The following is a 15149-nucleotide window of genomic DNA, read 5'->3' as shown; positions in this document are numbered from 1 at the left end:
CCCCGCCTGGGGGCAGGGTGGAAGAGGGGGTCCTTTCTCTGCCCTCACATCTGTCTCTCTCTCTCTCAATTCTAGGCTAGAACGCATGTCCCCAGGCCTGCCCTTTGGGGAGCACTGACTTTCCCAGGGGGGCCCACAATACCCTCTACTCAGCAAGTCAGGCCTCCTCAAGCCCTGTTCCTCTTTCCAGGCAGAGACCTGCTGAAATTCTGACACCAGCAGTTCCCTTGGCTTCATCTCAGGCATCATTCCTATTTATTCACGTCACCTCCCAGCTCTGAGCCCCAGGCTCCAAACTAGAGCGTTATTTAGGACTTTCGCCCAGGTGCCTGGGGTGGGGGGGGGGGGGCGCTGCAGCCAGGCTCTTCCTTTACGTACCCCAGACCCACCCCACTCAGGCCCTCGTCTGGCATCTGGCCCAAGCAGAGGAGCTGAAGCCTCCTCCCTGGCCTGAGATTATTAGGCGTGGCTGACTCAGAGTTGGCACAGGCAACCAGGTTCTGCCAGAAAAGAGGGCTGGGCGACGCCCTGCTCGGAGCAACCAGGCTGCCGCCCTGACCTGTGGGTCAGTCTACACTCCGGGGTACTGTCCTCACCTCCCCTGTCGGCCCCTCCCTCTCTCACAGGCTGGGAGGCACTCTGCCTGCCTGTGAGGGGAGTATAGCTATTCGTCTTTGGAGGGGAGGGAGCCTGGAGGGCCTAGCATGAGGCTTTGTGCCCAACCACAAACCTCTGCCCTAAACAAGCAGGGCCCTCTGTGGGCCCAGCCCTGGCCTGGCGCCTGAATTACCCTCCCCAAAACCCAGCTCTCAGTTACCTCTGCAAGATGCCCTGAGATCCTGGTGACTCACAGGACTTCTGGCAAGCTCAGTTAGTGCGCAGAGAGGGGCCGTGCATGGCCAACCATGTTGTCCTGTGGTGGAGTTTCAGGCATCTTGCCACCTCAGTGGACCGTCCTGTCTTCAGTGTGTGTGGGGGGGGGGGGTGCAGGAGAAGGGGGCTTCTGGGATGACTGCAGACAGGGGACACCTAGTGAGACCTAGTATTAGGGTCGTGCCTACTTCCAGTCACTTCCTAGGCCATTCCACCACTATTCATTCTAGAGGCCTGGGGAGGGAGAGGATCAAACCTGAATGTCAACTTTCGGGACTGTCGGGCTCCTCTGTGTTTCAGGACTGGCCCCGCCCACCCCATCCCCCAGAAATGCAAACCTAGGCAACTTTGAGTAGGTGCGGTGGTTTATTCCTCCCTTCCTGGTCTTAGAAGCCCCTGCCCCAGGGCACGGGGGATGAGGGGCTCTTTAAATCAGCTGCGTGGCTTCCTGTTGTGACACTTTGAGCAATCCCTTCATTTCTGTGAGCTCCACAGTCAGGAGCTGCAGTTTCCCTTGGAGTCCACTGAAATGACAGATGTCCCCTACCTGGTACAAGTAAGTGCCTGCTGGACAGACATAGACTGGAATCCTCTCTCCCCGCGGCTGTCCCCTACCTGGCCCCCTCTACTGAGCCTGGTGGTCACAGAGCCCAGCCTCAGGCTCTTGGTCTAAGGGCATGCCCTGATGCTTGCGTCGCCTGGAAAACCCCATCTGAGCCCCACTCCAGAGGGTCCTGGACCCAAATCTGGACGCACTGGGAGGAAAGGTGAAGGCAGCCTCTCCCAAGGAAGCGGCTATGGCAAGTGCGGGTGCTCAGATCATGCCAGGAAGACAGTACTGACCGTGCAGGGATCCAGGATGCTGGGATGGACCACAGGGTGTCAGGGCCCATTGGTCATCCCAGGATGATATGGGACGACCTGGGTTACTTTTCCATAATTATATTTGTGAGATTTTCATTGTGTATTTGTTTGTGAACATTACTGTGATGTTTCTTTCACTGTGGACCAGGTCCCAATGCTTGCCCCAACCCTATACCACCCCACAGGTGTGGGGAAATACTCAGGAGACTGGCCCTCAGACCCCCCTGTGAGGGAGGAGCACACTTACGTCCATGAACTGGAGAGGACCCTGCTCTGCTATTTCATTTGTTCAAAAACATTTATTGGGCACCTACTCTGTACCAGGCACAGTTCTAGAGGCTTGGGAATCGTCAGTGAACAAAATATACTCCAAACCCCTGTCCTCGTGGAGCTTAACTTCTAGTAGGACAAAAAGAGACGCGATAATAAACATAAGAAGCGAGTTGTATATTACAAGGTGTGTAAGGTGAGGGAATTCTGGAAGGGAGAGGGTTCGATTTTAAATGGGCTGGATCTTACAAGGCAAGTGACATTTGAGCAAAGACATGTAGGAGAGCCTTTTGGGGATATCTGGGAAAGAGGATTCTGGGCAGAGGGGACAGGAAGTGTCGAGGCTGAGGCAGGTGTGTGGCTGGTGTGTTGGGGGACCGGCAAGGAATCCAGTGTGACTGGGGCAGAGGGAGAGAGATAATGAGAGGAGGCGAGAGGTAATGGGGACCAGGTTCTGCTGGGCCTTCTAAGGGCTTCCACTCTTGCACTGGGAGAAATGGAGAGCACTTGGGAGGTTTCGGGTCAAAGAGGGACATGATCCCACCCGTGTTTTCAAAGAGTCACTCTGGCTGCAGGGAGGAGTATCATGGAGGGGTGAAGCAGGGAGCCGGGTGACGAGGCTCTCGCAGTAATTCAGGCGATGGAGATGGTGGTCCAGACCTTGGCGGTAGGAGTGGGGGTCATGAGAAGCAGTAGGACTCTGGATACATACAGTCTAATGGGAGAGCCAGCAAGAATTACCAGTGGGGCCAGTATGATCAAGAGAGGAGTCAAGGATGACTCCAAGCTTCTGGCTGGGCCGTGGAAGGAGGCAGCTCCCAAAACCCGTAATGGAGAAGACTGAGGAGGAGGAGGGGCTCTACTCTGGACATACTAAGTTTGAGATACCTTCAGATGGCCAAGGCGACATATCAAGGACATGATGGATGTACAAATCTGGAGTTTTGGAGGCGGGTGCAGGCTGGGAATAAAATCTGGAATGTGGTTGAAAACATGTTGAAAACGTCCATCAGCTCTCACCAGCATCTCATAATGCTGGTGGAGATCTGCTCTGGGATAATCTTTCTGGAGGCCAGTTTGGCAGCTTCTCAAATATTAACAAGGACACACCCTTTGGCTACGCAATTCTAGTTCCGTGATATTATATTATTATCTAACTCTGTGATATTATCTGTATATTACATACAAAAACATTGTACAAGGTGAAGGGCGCCTGGGTGGCTCAGTCGGTTGAGCATCTGACTCTTGATTTCGGCTCAGGTCGTGATCTCACGGTTCATGAGATCGAGCCCTCCATCGGGCTCTGTGCTGACAGTGCGGAGCCTCCTTGGGACTTTCTCCCTCCCCATCTCTCTCTGTTCCTCCCCCACTTGTGCTCGCATGCGTGCGTACGCTCTCTCTCTCTCAAAATAAATAAATACACTTCAAAAACAAAAAACAAAAACATTGTACAAGGTGAAGTTCATTAGGAGGCACCCGATTGAATAATTTAAGATATTTTCATACAAACCCATACAGAGAGAGACAGATACCATATGTTTTCACTCTTATGCGGATCCTGAGAAACTTAACAGAAACCCATGGGGGAGGGGAAGGGAAAAAAAAAAAAGAGGTTAGAGTGGGAGAGAGCCAAAGCATAAGAGACTCTTAAAAACTGAGAACAGGGGCGCCTGGGTGGCGCAGTCGGTTAAGCGTCCGACTTCAGCCAGGTCACGATCTCGCGGTCCGTGAGTTCGAGCCCCGCGTCGGGCTCTGGGCTGATGGCTCAGAGCCTGGAGCCTGTTTCCGATTCTGTGTCTCCCTCTCTCTCTGCCCCTCCCCCGTTCATGTTCTGTCTCTCTCTGTCCCAAAAATAAATAAACGTTGAAAAAAAAAAAAAACAAACAAAAACTGAGAACAAACTGAGGGTGGATGGGGGTTGGGAGGGAGGGGAGGGTGGGTGATGGGTATCGAGGAGGGCACCTGTTGGGATGAGCACTGGGTGTTGTATGGAAACTGATGTGACAATAAATTTCATACATTGAAAAAAAAAGATATTTTCATACAGTGAGTGGGCCTGCATTTGTTTAAAAGAAACAAAAGTTCTGGTCAGCAGAACAGATTGTGAAAGAGTGAAGAAGGCAGCTCAAGTGATTCTCTTTGTGCTAAGAGGTCTGCCTAGGGGAGGAGGCCGGAGAGTGGTGCCAGCGAGGGCCCGGCCCCTTGTTTCTTCTGGGGCCGGGTCTGAACCATTTCCTTAATTGGTTCAGTCAGGGGGCAAACAGAAGTCGAATGCTGGAGGCAGAATCAGGGATGAATTCAGCTTCTCAGGCAGAGGGAGACCAGTCCCAGAGGGAGACAGGAGTGGATATGGGGGAAGCACAGAGGAGCGGGAAGCAAGGCAGGAGTGGAGGAGGCAGTGGCCTATGTTGCTGAAAGGTAGAAGATAACGACGGAGGCGTGGCCGCTGCCACTGGAGGAGCCGGAAGGTTGCGGGAGACCTCAGCCTGGCCAGAGCAGAGGGGCTGAAGCCAGAGGACGGGAGGGGTCACAGAAAAAGGGGAGACCGTTCCCAGGCTGGGGCAGAGGCCCTGTGAGCTTCTCTGAGGCTGTCTGGAGGCAGCACCAAGAGGCCAAAAGCGATGGCAAGAATCCACTGTCCTGTGTTTCCCCAAGACAGGGAAGGGGACCGGGGAGCTTCCACAGGAACTGCTTCTAACCAACAAGACCGTGGGGTTTGGGCTGGCCCGCTCCTAACACCAGAGCAGCGGAGGCCCCCCAGACTGTTCCGCTTCTCTTCCCACCCACAGCGCCTTCCTGCACCACCGGGGGCCTTGCGGCGCGTGGATACCTGGGCAAACCAGCCCACTTGCCCAAGCTCAGTCCACTTCCACTTCCCACCAAACCTGCTCCTTAGGGCACACACCAGTCAGCAACGGGAGGAAGGCCTTGAAAAAGAAGCCTGCGGTGGCGCCTGGGTGGCTCAGTTGGTTACGTGTCCAACTCTTGATCTCAGCTCTCAGGTCTTGGTCTCAGGGTGGTGAGTTCAAGCCCGGCCACTGGGCTCTGCACTGGGCGTGAAGTCTACTTAAAAAAAAAAAAAATTGTGTGTGTGTGTGTATGGAGGATATATATATATCCTGCACTGGAGGCCCTGTCAACGGGCGTAGGATGTTTCAGCACATAATTCTGGGGCCCCAGGTACCTGGAGGGTGGGCATGGGACAGGTCTGTTTGGTCCCTCACGCTGCGGAGAAAGATGCTGGGGGAGATTCACAGCAGGGTCTTCTCTGAGGACGGGAAAGGTACTGAACAGGGCAGATAAGGGAGCCAGGCCCACCCAAGAGAAGCAGAAGTGGCCCAGGTCCGTGGGCAAGCACCCTGGGGCTCATCTCAGGGAGCGGGTTTCAGCTGTGAGGGCCCACAGGCTCACCCCAGGAGGAAAAAGCAGCGAATTGTATCAGCTGTGAGCAGAAGCCATCGTGTGCTAATGATGGCAGTCTGCGTGATCTCAAGGGGCTGTCCTGGATAAGCGTGGTCCTCTCCCCCCTTTCAGTGGAGAGGATCCCCCCCACTGGCTGCACACACAGGTTATTGGGGAGTCCTTCTGGGCCCCTCTTCTCTCGTACTCCCATTTTCCACCAGCAGGTCTTGTGAATTCCCCCGTTCACATGTCTCCAATCCATTCCTCTCCCCTACCCTAAACTCCCAATCCGCCTGTTTCCTAACCTCTGCATCACTTTCCTAACCCCTCACCCTGATGCCTCTTGCCTCCCTCCAGTCTGTGCTTTCACAGCAACCAGAGCGCTCTCAGTAAACACAGAACTCATCATGACACCCCCACCTGAAGACCCTTGATGGCCCTTCTGTGCTCAGAACGAAGTTTAAATTCTCTAATGCTGCCTACAAACCTGCTTACGATCTGGCCCCTCGCCGCTCAGCTTCATTCGTCCCGCTCAAACTCTAACTTCCACTCCTGAACTGCTGAGATTTTTTCCCCCCACATGCAGTGCTCTTGCCTGGCTTTTGTACCATGGGTTCCCTCCGCCCAGAGTGCCCCTTTTCCTCCTCTCCTGGCTTATGCCTACTCTTTTTTTTTTTCCTTCACTTTTTAAAAAACTGGAGCGTAATTTGTATACAATAAGATTTATCCTTTATAGTCCTGCGAGGTTTGACAAAGCCATACAGTTGTGTAACCACCACCGCAATAAAGAACAGTTCCCTCACCCCAAGGAATTTCCTCAGCCTCCTTTAGAGCCAACACTACTTTCCATGACCCGCTTCTGGCAACCACTGATCTGTTTTCTGTTTTGTACTTTTCAGAAGGTCCTAAAAATGAAACCATTCGGTATATAGCCTTTTGAGGATGGGTTTTTCTACCTAGCGTAATGCATTTGATATTCATCCCTGCTGTTGTATCAGTAGTCTGTTTCCTCTTTATTGCTGAGAGTGTTTGTTGTATAGATGCACCCCAATTTATCCTTTGGCCAGTGGATAGGACATTTGGGTTTTTTTTTCCAGGAGATGGTGAACAAAGCCGCCATAAACGTTTGTGTACAGGGTTTTGTGTGCCCCTAGGTTTTCATTTCCCTCCGGAAAATACCTAGGAGTGGGCCTCCTGTATGTGTAACATTCTAAGAAACTGCCACACCGTTTTCCAGAGTTGCTGCACCAGTTTGTACTCCCATGGCAACATGAGATTTTGAGCTTCCCCACATCTTCACCAGAACTCATTTGGTACATTTATTTAACTTCCTGACATTGTACTGTTAGCGGTATCACGCTGTGGTTTTAATTTCCACTTCCCTGATGACTAATGATGGTGATTTTAAAAAAATCTCTGCCCGGTCTTCACTTCGTCCAAAAAGCCACTGTTTACGCTCTGTCCGCAGAATGATGAGGTACTGTCACTTTGTGGTTCCCTGATAACCAACACTTATCGCCACCTTGGGCTTAACCCACTAAAGCTAGCATTGTTTTCCAGTTCCCTCCCTGCTCATCACGCTGGTCTCCACGTCTCGGTCTCTCGGTCTCTCTCTCTCTCTCTCACTCACACACACACACGACTGAGGGCAGAAGCAACATCTTACTTCCTTTGGTATTTTCAGCTCCCAGCACAGACTTGAAATACAGTCTTTATCCCATAAATATTAAATGAGCGAATTAATAATTGCTTAAGAAATCAGAGAATGAACGGACGAAGAGAGGTAGTTAGGAACCAGGTTTTGCATCCAGACCGACCCGGCTGCGCCAGCAAACTGTGTTTCCACAGGTGCCTCACGCCAAGTTCACTTTAACAAGGTCGACAGAGAAGATGCGAATATTTACAACGGTGACGACACCGAAGGCACCCGCGAAGAGGGAGGCAAAGCGGAAGAGGCGCGGCCGGAAGCGGAAGGGCGGCAAGGCGTGAGCGGCGTCTCAGTTGCCATGGAGACGGGGAGAGCAGGGGAGCGGCTGTCTGCAGAGTCCGGGTCCTGCGCGTTCGGGGGCGCGACGTGGACGCCCGCCTCGCGTCAGGCCCGGGTCCGCAGCCCCAGCGAGTCCACCCGTCTGTCCTCGGTCGCCTGCTCCGAAGCCTCTCACTACGGCTTTGGGGGCCGGGCCCGCCGCGCGGGGCCCGCCGCGCTCCGGCCGCTCCCCGAGCCGCCACTGCTGCGTCTGCGCCCCACCTCGCTGCGCACCCAAGACATCTCGCACTTGCTCACCGGCCTCTTCCGCAGCTTGTACACCAACGAGGTGATCGGCGAGGACCTGAGCGCGAACTTGATCAAGGCCCGCGGCAGCCAGGATGCGCGCCACGAGGAATTCGTGGACGAGCTTCGGCGGGTGAGGCGGCCCGGAGCCCCGCGCGCTCCCTGCCGGTGCTCGCCGGGGACGGGGCGGGGGACAGTGCGGGGGACCCAGGGCGCAACCCCAGAAAGGCGGGTTCCCACGGGACTCAACCGCTGGACAAATGCCGGCACCTGCCGGGTGCGAGGCCCTGGGGATGCCGCTGGGAAAGCGCAGAGTCCGTGCGTCGGTGCGTTCGACAGTGTAGTAGAAGGACACGCTTTCCGCGCATTTACGTAACACACACACACACACACACACACACACACACACACACACACACACACAGAGCCTATGTCTGGAGCACCTCTTCATCGTCATTTCTCTACATGCACACGCACAGTTACATACTGCACGTATAAATAAAAGGCCTGGGGCAGATAGCTGAATAATTGTTCCCTGGAGATCGTGAAGCTAAAAGTCACCCCTTTGGGGCTGCCTGTGTTTATGTCACACACCACAGTCGGAACCTGGGCATTCCGTGTCCAGATTTGAGGAAGCACGCCCAGTCCCTTGTACAGATGAGAACACACCTGCTTCCTCATCTGTACAGGGAGGAAAGCAGCTGCCTTGGATCCGCACCGCCGAGGAATCCCTTGTAGGGAGTCCCAGATGAGCACTTTCCAGCAGCTGAGGTCAACTGTGAAGGGGCTGACAGCTGGAGGCTGACTGCTCCTTACACTCCCTGCTGCTAGGTAGCAGGTCCTTCCTTGAAGGGGCACCTGCCTGGCACAATTCTGTCTACCCCAGGTGGTTTGTGTGCCTTTTCCGCGTTTGCGTGGCAGCCGTGAAGGCAGGAGGCGGACTTTCAGGCTCGGCTCTTTCCCTGACTTGACCGTGAAACCTTTAAGGCGTTTCCCTCGGTGGGCCTCAGTTTTCACACCTGTTGGGTTGGACCAGATGATCTCCATAGTTCTGTGACTGCTCTGGGTTTCCCAGGAAGCTTGATGCTGGGGGGAGGGTGAGTAAAGCTCTGTGATCTCACCAGATTTCTGTGCGTTTGATGGTCTACCCGTCAGATTCGGGAGCTCTACAAGCAGCGGCTGGATGAAATTGAAATGTTGGAGAGACATATCATTCAGGGCCGTGCACGAGCTCTTGCAGAGAAAGAACGGATCATGCAACAGGCCGATGTGCATGCCCAGGAGACCTTCATCAAGATCCCTCCAGGTGTGTGTAAAGAACTCCCATATGCCCGTCACCGGATTCCCCTGTTGTTAATACATGACCGTGTTTGCTCCACTGCTCTCTGGCTTTCTTCTGAATGTTTGGAGAGCAAATGGCAGATGTGATGTTTCAGTACCACAGAACGCTCTAGCACGCACATCTCCCAAACAGAGACTGTCCCCTACACCACCAGCATACCACCCTCCAAGCCTAGAAATCAGCATTTGTGCAACATTAACCTCCAATTCACAGATCCCATCCAGGTTTCACCAGCTGACCCACGGTGGCTTTTTCTCTTCTCTGGTCCAGGACTCTGCCTAGGAAGTCTTGTTGCATGGGATTGTCCAGACCCCCTTTTAGAGTCTGTGGTTCAGAAGAATTCTTTGATCTTTTCTTGTCTTCCATGTTCTTTAAATGTTTTTTTTTTTAGTTGTGGGCGCCTGGGTGGCTCAGTCAGTCAAGCGTCCGACTTCGGCTCAGGTCATGATCTCACCGTTCATGGGTTTGAGCTCTGCGTCCTGCTCTGTGCTGACAGCTCAGAGCCTGGAGCCTGATTCAAGGTCTGTGTCTCCCTCTCTCTCTGCCCCTCCCCCACTCACACTCTGTCTCTCTCTCTCTCTCTCTCTCTCTCTCAGAAATAAATGACCATTAAAAAAATTTTTTAGCCAAGTACAGTTGACACACGATGTTACATCAGTTTCACATGTACGACTTAGTAACTGGACATGTGTGCTCAGCAGAAGTGTAGCTATCATCCGTCCCCATACGTCGCTATTACGGTATCATTGACTGCATTCCTTATATTGTGCCTTTTATTCCTGTGACTTTATCATTCCATAATTGTCTTTCATGTTCTTGACAGCTGTCCCCCCCCCAATTTTTTTATTGTAAAATACACCTAAAATGTGCCATCTTACCTATTTCTAAGGGTACAGTTCAGAGATACTAAGCACGTACATAATATTGTACGACCCTTACCACCCTGCATCTCCAGAATTCCTTTTTTTTAATGTTTATTTATTTGGAGAGAGAGAGAGCGAGCAAGCAGGGGAGGGGCAGAGAGTAAGGGAGAGTGAGAATCCCAAGCAGGCTCCATGCTGTCAGTGCAGAGCTGACTTGGGGCTTGATCACAAACTGTGAGATCGTGATCTGAACCTACGGGTTGGACACTTAACCAACTGAGCCGCCCATATGCCCCCAGAGCTCTTTTCATAGTTTTTTTTAAGTATACTTATTTATTTTGAGAGAGAGAGAAAGCATGAGTGGGGGAGGGGTGGGGCAGAAAGAGAGAGAGAGAGAATCCCAAGCAGGCTTCGTGCTCTCAGTGCAGAGCCCACCTTGGGGCTCTAACTCATGTACCATGAGCTCATAACCTGAGTCAAAACTCAAGAGTCAGATGCTTAACCATCTGAGCCACTCTGGTGCCCCTTTGTTTATATATGTAGTTTTTTTTTTTTTTTTTAAGTTTGAACTCTTTTCATTTTTTAAAACTAAAAATCTGTACCCATTAGACAATAGTTTCCCATTCCCCTTACCCCAGCCCCTGGCAACCACCATTCTACTTTCTGCCTTTATAGTTTAGACTACTCTAAGTACCTCATATAAGTAAAATCATATGGTATTTGTCTTTTTTGTGACTGGCTTATTTCACTTAGCACAATGTCCTCAGGCTTCACCCATGTCGTAGCATATGTCAGAATTTCCTTCCCTCTTAAGACTGAATAGTATTCTGTTGTATGTATAGACCACATTTTTGCTAATCCATTCGTCCGTTGATGGAGACTTGGGTTGCCTCCACGTTTTGGCTATCATGAATAAAGCTGCTATGAACAAGGGCGTACAGATAGCTCTTTGAGACCCTGCTTTTGATTCTGTTGGGGGTATGTACCCAGAAGTGGAATTTCTGGGTCATATGTTAATGCTATTTTTAATTTTTTGAAGGAACCGCCATACTGTTTCCCACAGCGGTTATATCTTTTTTACATCCCCCCCCAACAGTGCACCCGGTTTCCCATTTCTCTACATTCTCTCCAACACGTGTTATTTTCTGGTTTTTTTTTTGATAGTAGCCATTCTAATGAGGGTGAGGTGGTATCTGATAGTTTTGATCTGCATCTCCCTGCAAATTAGTGATGTTGAGCCTCTTTTCATGTACCGATTGGCCATTTACTTATCTTCTTTGGAGAAATGCCCATGGAAGCCATTTTTAAAATCATTTTTATTAAAAAATTTTTTTTCAAATGTTAATTTGTGTGTGTGTGTGAGAGAGAGAGTGCGAGTGGGGGGAGGGGCAGAGAGGGTTGGGGACAGAGGATTCAAAGTGGGTCCTGTGCTGACAGCAGAGAGTCTGATGCGGAGCTCAGACTCAGGAATTGGGACTTTGAGATCATGACCTGAGCTGGAGTCGGACGCTCAGCTCCCTGAGCCACCCAGGTGCCCCCGTCATTTTTTAAATTGTTGCCTGTGCCTTTGGTGTCATATCCAAGAAACCATCGTCCAATCCAGTGCTGTGAAGTGTTTGCCCTATATTCTAAGAGTCTTACGGTGTTAGGTCTTACATTTAGGCCTTTGATTAACATTCTAATTGAGGTCCAATTAACATACAGTGTTCTATTAGCTTCAGGTGTGCGGTATGACGATTCGGCAATTCTGTACGTTACTCCATGCTCGTCACAATAAGCATACTTGTTTTTGTTTTTTTTTTTTTTTTTTTTTTTTTTTTTTTTTTTTCAACGTTTATTTATTTTTTGGGACAGAGAGAGACACAGCATGAATGGGGGAAGGGCAGAGAGAGAGGGAGACACAGAATTGGAAACAGGCTCCAGGCTCTGAGCCATCAGCCCAGAGCCCGACGCGGGGCCCGAACTCACGGACCGTGAGATCGTGACCTGGCTGAAGTCGGACGCTTAACCGACTGCGCCACCCAGGCGCCCCTACTTGTTTTTGTTTTTAAGTGAGTCGGCTTTATTTGCTCTGAATAAAATTTTGTGCTTCTTGGAACTAGCTTCTATAAACTATCAAGGGATCTTAATGTACAAGATATTCCAAAATAGCCAAGACTTCTATTTCGTGCGGGGGTGGGGGGAAGCTCAGGAAGGAACTCTTGCTTCCGCACTAGAGCTAACTCCCCTGACTTAAGTAAGCCTCCTCCCCGTTTCATAGATGAAACTGAGGTTCTATAGAGGCGCCTGGGTGGCTCAGTGGGTTAAGCGTCCAACTTTCACTCAGGTCACGATCTCCCAGTTCGTGAGTTCGAGCCCCGTGTAGGGCTCCATGCTGACAGCTCAGAGCCTGGAGCCTGCTTCGGATTCTTTGTCCCCCCCTCTCTCTGCCTCTTCCCCACTGACGCTCTGTCTCTCTCTATCTCAAAATTAAATAAACATTAAAAAAAATTTTAAAGAGATGGGGCGCCTGGGTGGCGCAGTCGGTTAAGCGTCCGACTTCAGCCAGGTCACGATCTCGCGGTCCGTGAGTTCGAGCCCCGCGTCGGGCTCTGGGCTGATGGCTCAGAGCCTGGAGCCTGTTTCCGATTCTGTGTCTCCCTCTCTCTCTGCCCCTCCCCCGTTCATGCTCTGTCTCTCTCTGTCCCAAAAATAAATAAACGTTGAAAAAAAAAAAATTAAAAAAAAAAATTTTTTAAAGAGAAAGAAACTAAGTTTTGTAAGTTTAGCTACCTTGTTCAAGGTCACCTAGCCAGTAAGTGGTGGAGGCCTTTTAGTCAAAATAGAATTTATACTCTCGGAGTGGCTGATACTCCAGCCAAATAAGGGAAGATAGACGTTTGAGTTTTCGGAGGTAGGGAAGGGTAAACTGCATTTAGAGCAGGTTCTGTGTTCACATTCAGTAGTCCTAACATTGGGGCGTGCCATTCTCCTAGCGGGTATGCAGAAAAGTTTGGAAGCATCTTTGATGTTCCAGTGAAGGGGGTGGGTTGTGTTTCTGTCTTTCAGTACTTGGCAGGTCAGGGATGCTAAGACATCCTGCAGTGTTGAGACGGTTTCACACAACAAAATACCTATCCCAAGATGCAGATAGTTTCCTGTTGGGTAACATTATAGGTGCCTCATTAAGTTCTTGACCTAGAAGCGGTGAAATTATGTTAGCTCCCTCTGGCATGAAGTCAGACCAAGAGATGCAGTGACACTTACTGTCACTTATAAGTGTACTCTTAACCCCCTTTATTTCACCCATCCCCCCACCCCCCATTTGGCAACCACGAGTTCTTCATATTTAAGAGTTTTTAATTTGTCTCTTATTTTCTTCGTTCATGTGTCTCGTTTCTGAAATTCCACATATGAGGGAAATCATATGCTTATCGTAGCATTGTTTACAATAGCCAAGATATGGAAGCACCCAAGTGTCCATCAATAGATGAATGGATAAAGAAGATATGGTACATATACACAATGGAATATTACTCGGCCATAAAAAAGAATGGATCTTGCCATTTGCAACAACATGGGTAGACCTAGAGGGTATAATGCTAAGTCGAAGAAGTCAGAAAGAGAAAGACAAAGGTCTTTAACTTTCTTTTTAAGTTTATTGATTTATTTTGAGAGAGGGAGAGAGAGTTTGCACCTGAGTGGGCAAGAGTCAGCATGCACACATGAGCCAGGGGGAGGAGCAGAGAGAGGGGAGAAACAGAAAATCCCAAGCAAGTGGGGCTCGGACCCACAAGCTGTGAGGCCATGACCCGAGCCAAAACCAGGAGTCAGACGCTCAACTGACTGAGCCACCCAGGTGCCCCTGATTAACTTTGATAGGATGTTTTATATGGTGTTAGATAAGAGTCCAACTTCATTCTTTTGCATAAGGATATCCACTTTCCCCAGCATCATTTGTTGAAGAGATTGTTCTTTCCTCATTGAATGGTATTGGCATCCTTGTCAAAAATCATTTGACCTTAGATATGAGGGTTTATTTCTGGGCTTTTTATTCTATTCCATTTGTTTCTATGTCTGTCTTTATGTCAGTGCCATATTATTTTGATTACTATAGCTTTGCAGTAAGTTTTTAAATCAGGAAGTGTGAATCTTCCAGTTCTGTTCATTCTTTTTCAGGGTTGTTTTGGCTGTTGGGGATTCCTTGAGGTTCCATATGAATTTTGGGATGGGTTTTTCTATTTCTGCAAAACACATCCTTGGTATTTTGGTAGGGATTGCACTGAATCTGTAGATTACTTTGGGTGGTATTGACATTTTAGTATTAAGTCTTCTAATCCATTAACAAGGAATGTGTTTCCTTCTATTTACGTCATCTTTAATTTCTTTCGGCAGTGTTTTGTACTTTTTATTGTACAAGTCTTTCACCTTTTCAATTAACTTTTAGGTATTCTTTCTGATGCTATCTTTTTTTTAATTTTTTTTTTTAACGTTGTATTTATTTTTGAGACAGGAAGAGACAGAGCATGAACAGGGGAGGGTCAGAGAGAGGGAGACACAGAATCTGAAACAGGCTCCAAGCTCTGAGCTGTCAGCACAGAGCCCGACGCGGGGCTCGAACTCACGGACCGTGAGATCATGACCTGAGCCGAAGTCGGCCACTTAACCAACTGAGCCACCCAGGCGCCCCTCTGATGCTATCTTAAATGGAATTGTTTCCATAATTTCCTTTTCAGATCATTCACTGTTAGTGGATAGAAATGCAACTGATTTTTGCATGTTGATTTTGTGTCCCGCTACTTTGCTGAATTCATATATTCTAACAGTTTTTTGTGGAGCCTTTATGGTTTTCTACATATAAGGTCAGATCATCTGCAAACAGATACTTTTGCTTCTTCCTTTCCAATTTGGATGCCTTTTTTTTTTCTTGCCTAATTGCTGTAGTTAGAACTACCAGCACTGTGTTGACTAGAAATGGTGAAAGCAGGTATCCTTGCCCGTTGCCTTGTTCCTGACCTTTGAGGAAAAGCTTTCAGTCTTTTACCATTGAGTATGATGTTTGCTAGTGGTTTTCCATCTGTGGCTTTTATCATGTTGAGGTGGTTTCCTCCTAGTCCTAGTTTTTTTAGTGTTTTTATCATGAAAGTGTGTTGAGTTTGTTTAATGTTATTTCTGTATCAATTGAGATGATCATGTGATTTTTTCCCCCTTCATTCCATTAATGTGGTGTATTACACTGATAAGTTTTTTCATATGTTGAACCACCTTGCATCCTAGGAATAGG

At 49.5% G+C, this 15149-nt stretch overlaps 1 protein-coding gene across 6 annotated transcripts in view; it reads left to right on the top strand.

The window, feature by feature from the left end:
• The first annotated feature begins 6315 nt into the window (after positions 1–6315).
• DLEC1 (DLEC1 cilia and flagella associated protein) overlaps positions 6316–15149 on the top strand; it is a 94605-nt gene continuing 85771 nt past the window's right edge. For 2 of the 6 annotated variants that reach the window (XM_045436556.1, XM_045436554.1), the window contains exons 1-2: positions 6326–7814; positions 8837–8987. In XM_045436556.1, coding sequence (XP_045292512.1) covers positions 7416–7814; positions 8837–8987 — 550 coding nt within the window. In that variant the 5' untranslated portion in view covers positions 6326–7415. Of the gene's footprint in view, positions 7815–8547; positions 8681–8836; positions 8988–15149 lie in introns of those variants that run through there. The other 4 variants (XM_045436555.1, XM_045436558.1, XM_045436553.1 and 1 more) reach the window with 4 other exon arrangements.

Source organism: Leopardus geoffroyi, chromosome C2 (assembly GCF_018350155.1).
Source record: "Leopardus geoffroyi isolate Oge1 chromosome C2, O.geoffroyi_Oge1_pat1.0, whole genome shotgun sequence".
Classification (NCBI taxonomy): domain Eukaryota; kingdom Metazoa; phylum Chordata; class Mammalia; order Carnivora; family Felidae; genus Leopardus; species Leopardus geoffroyi.
This window is presented reverse-complemented; position numbering and strand designations above follow the sequence as displayed.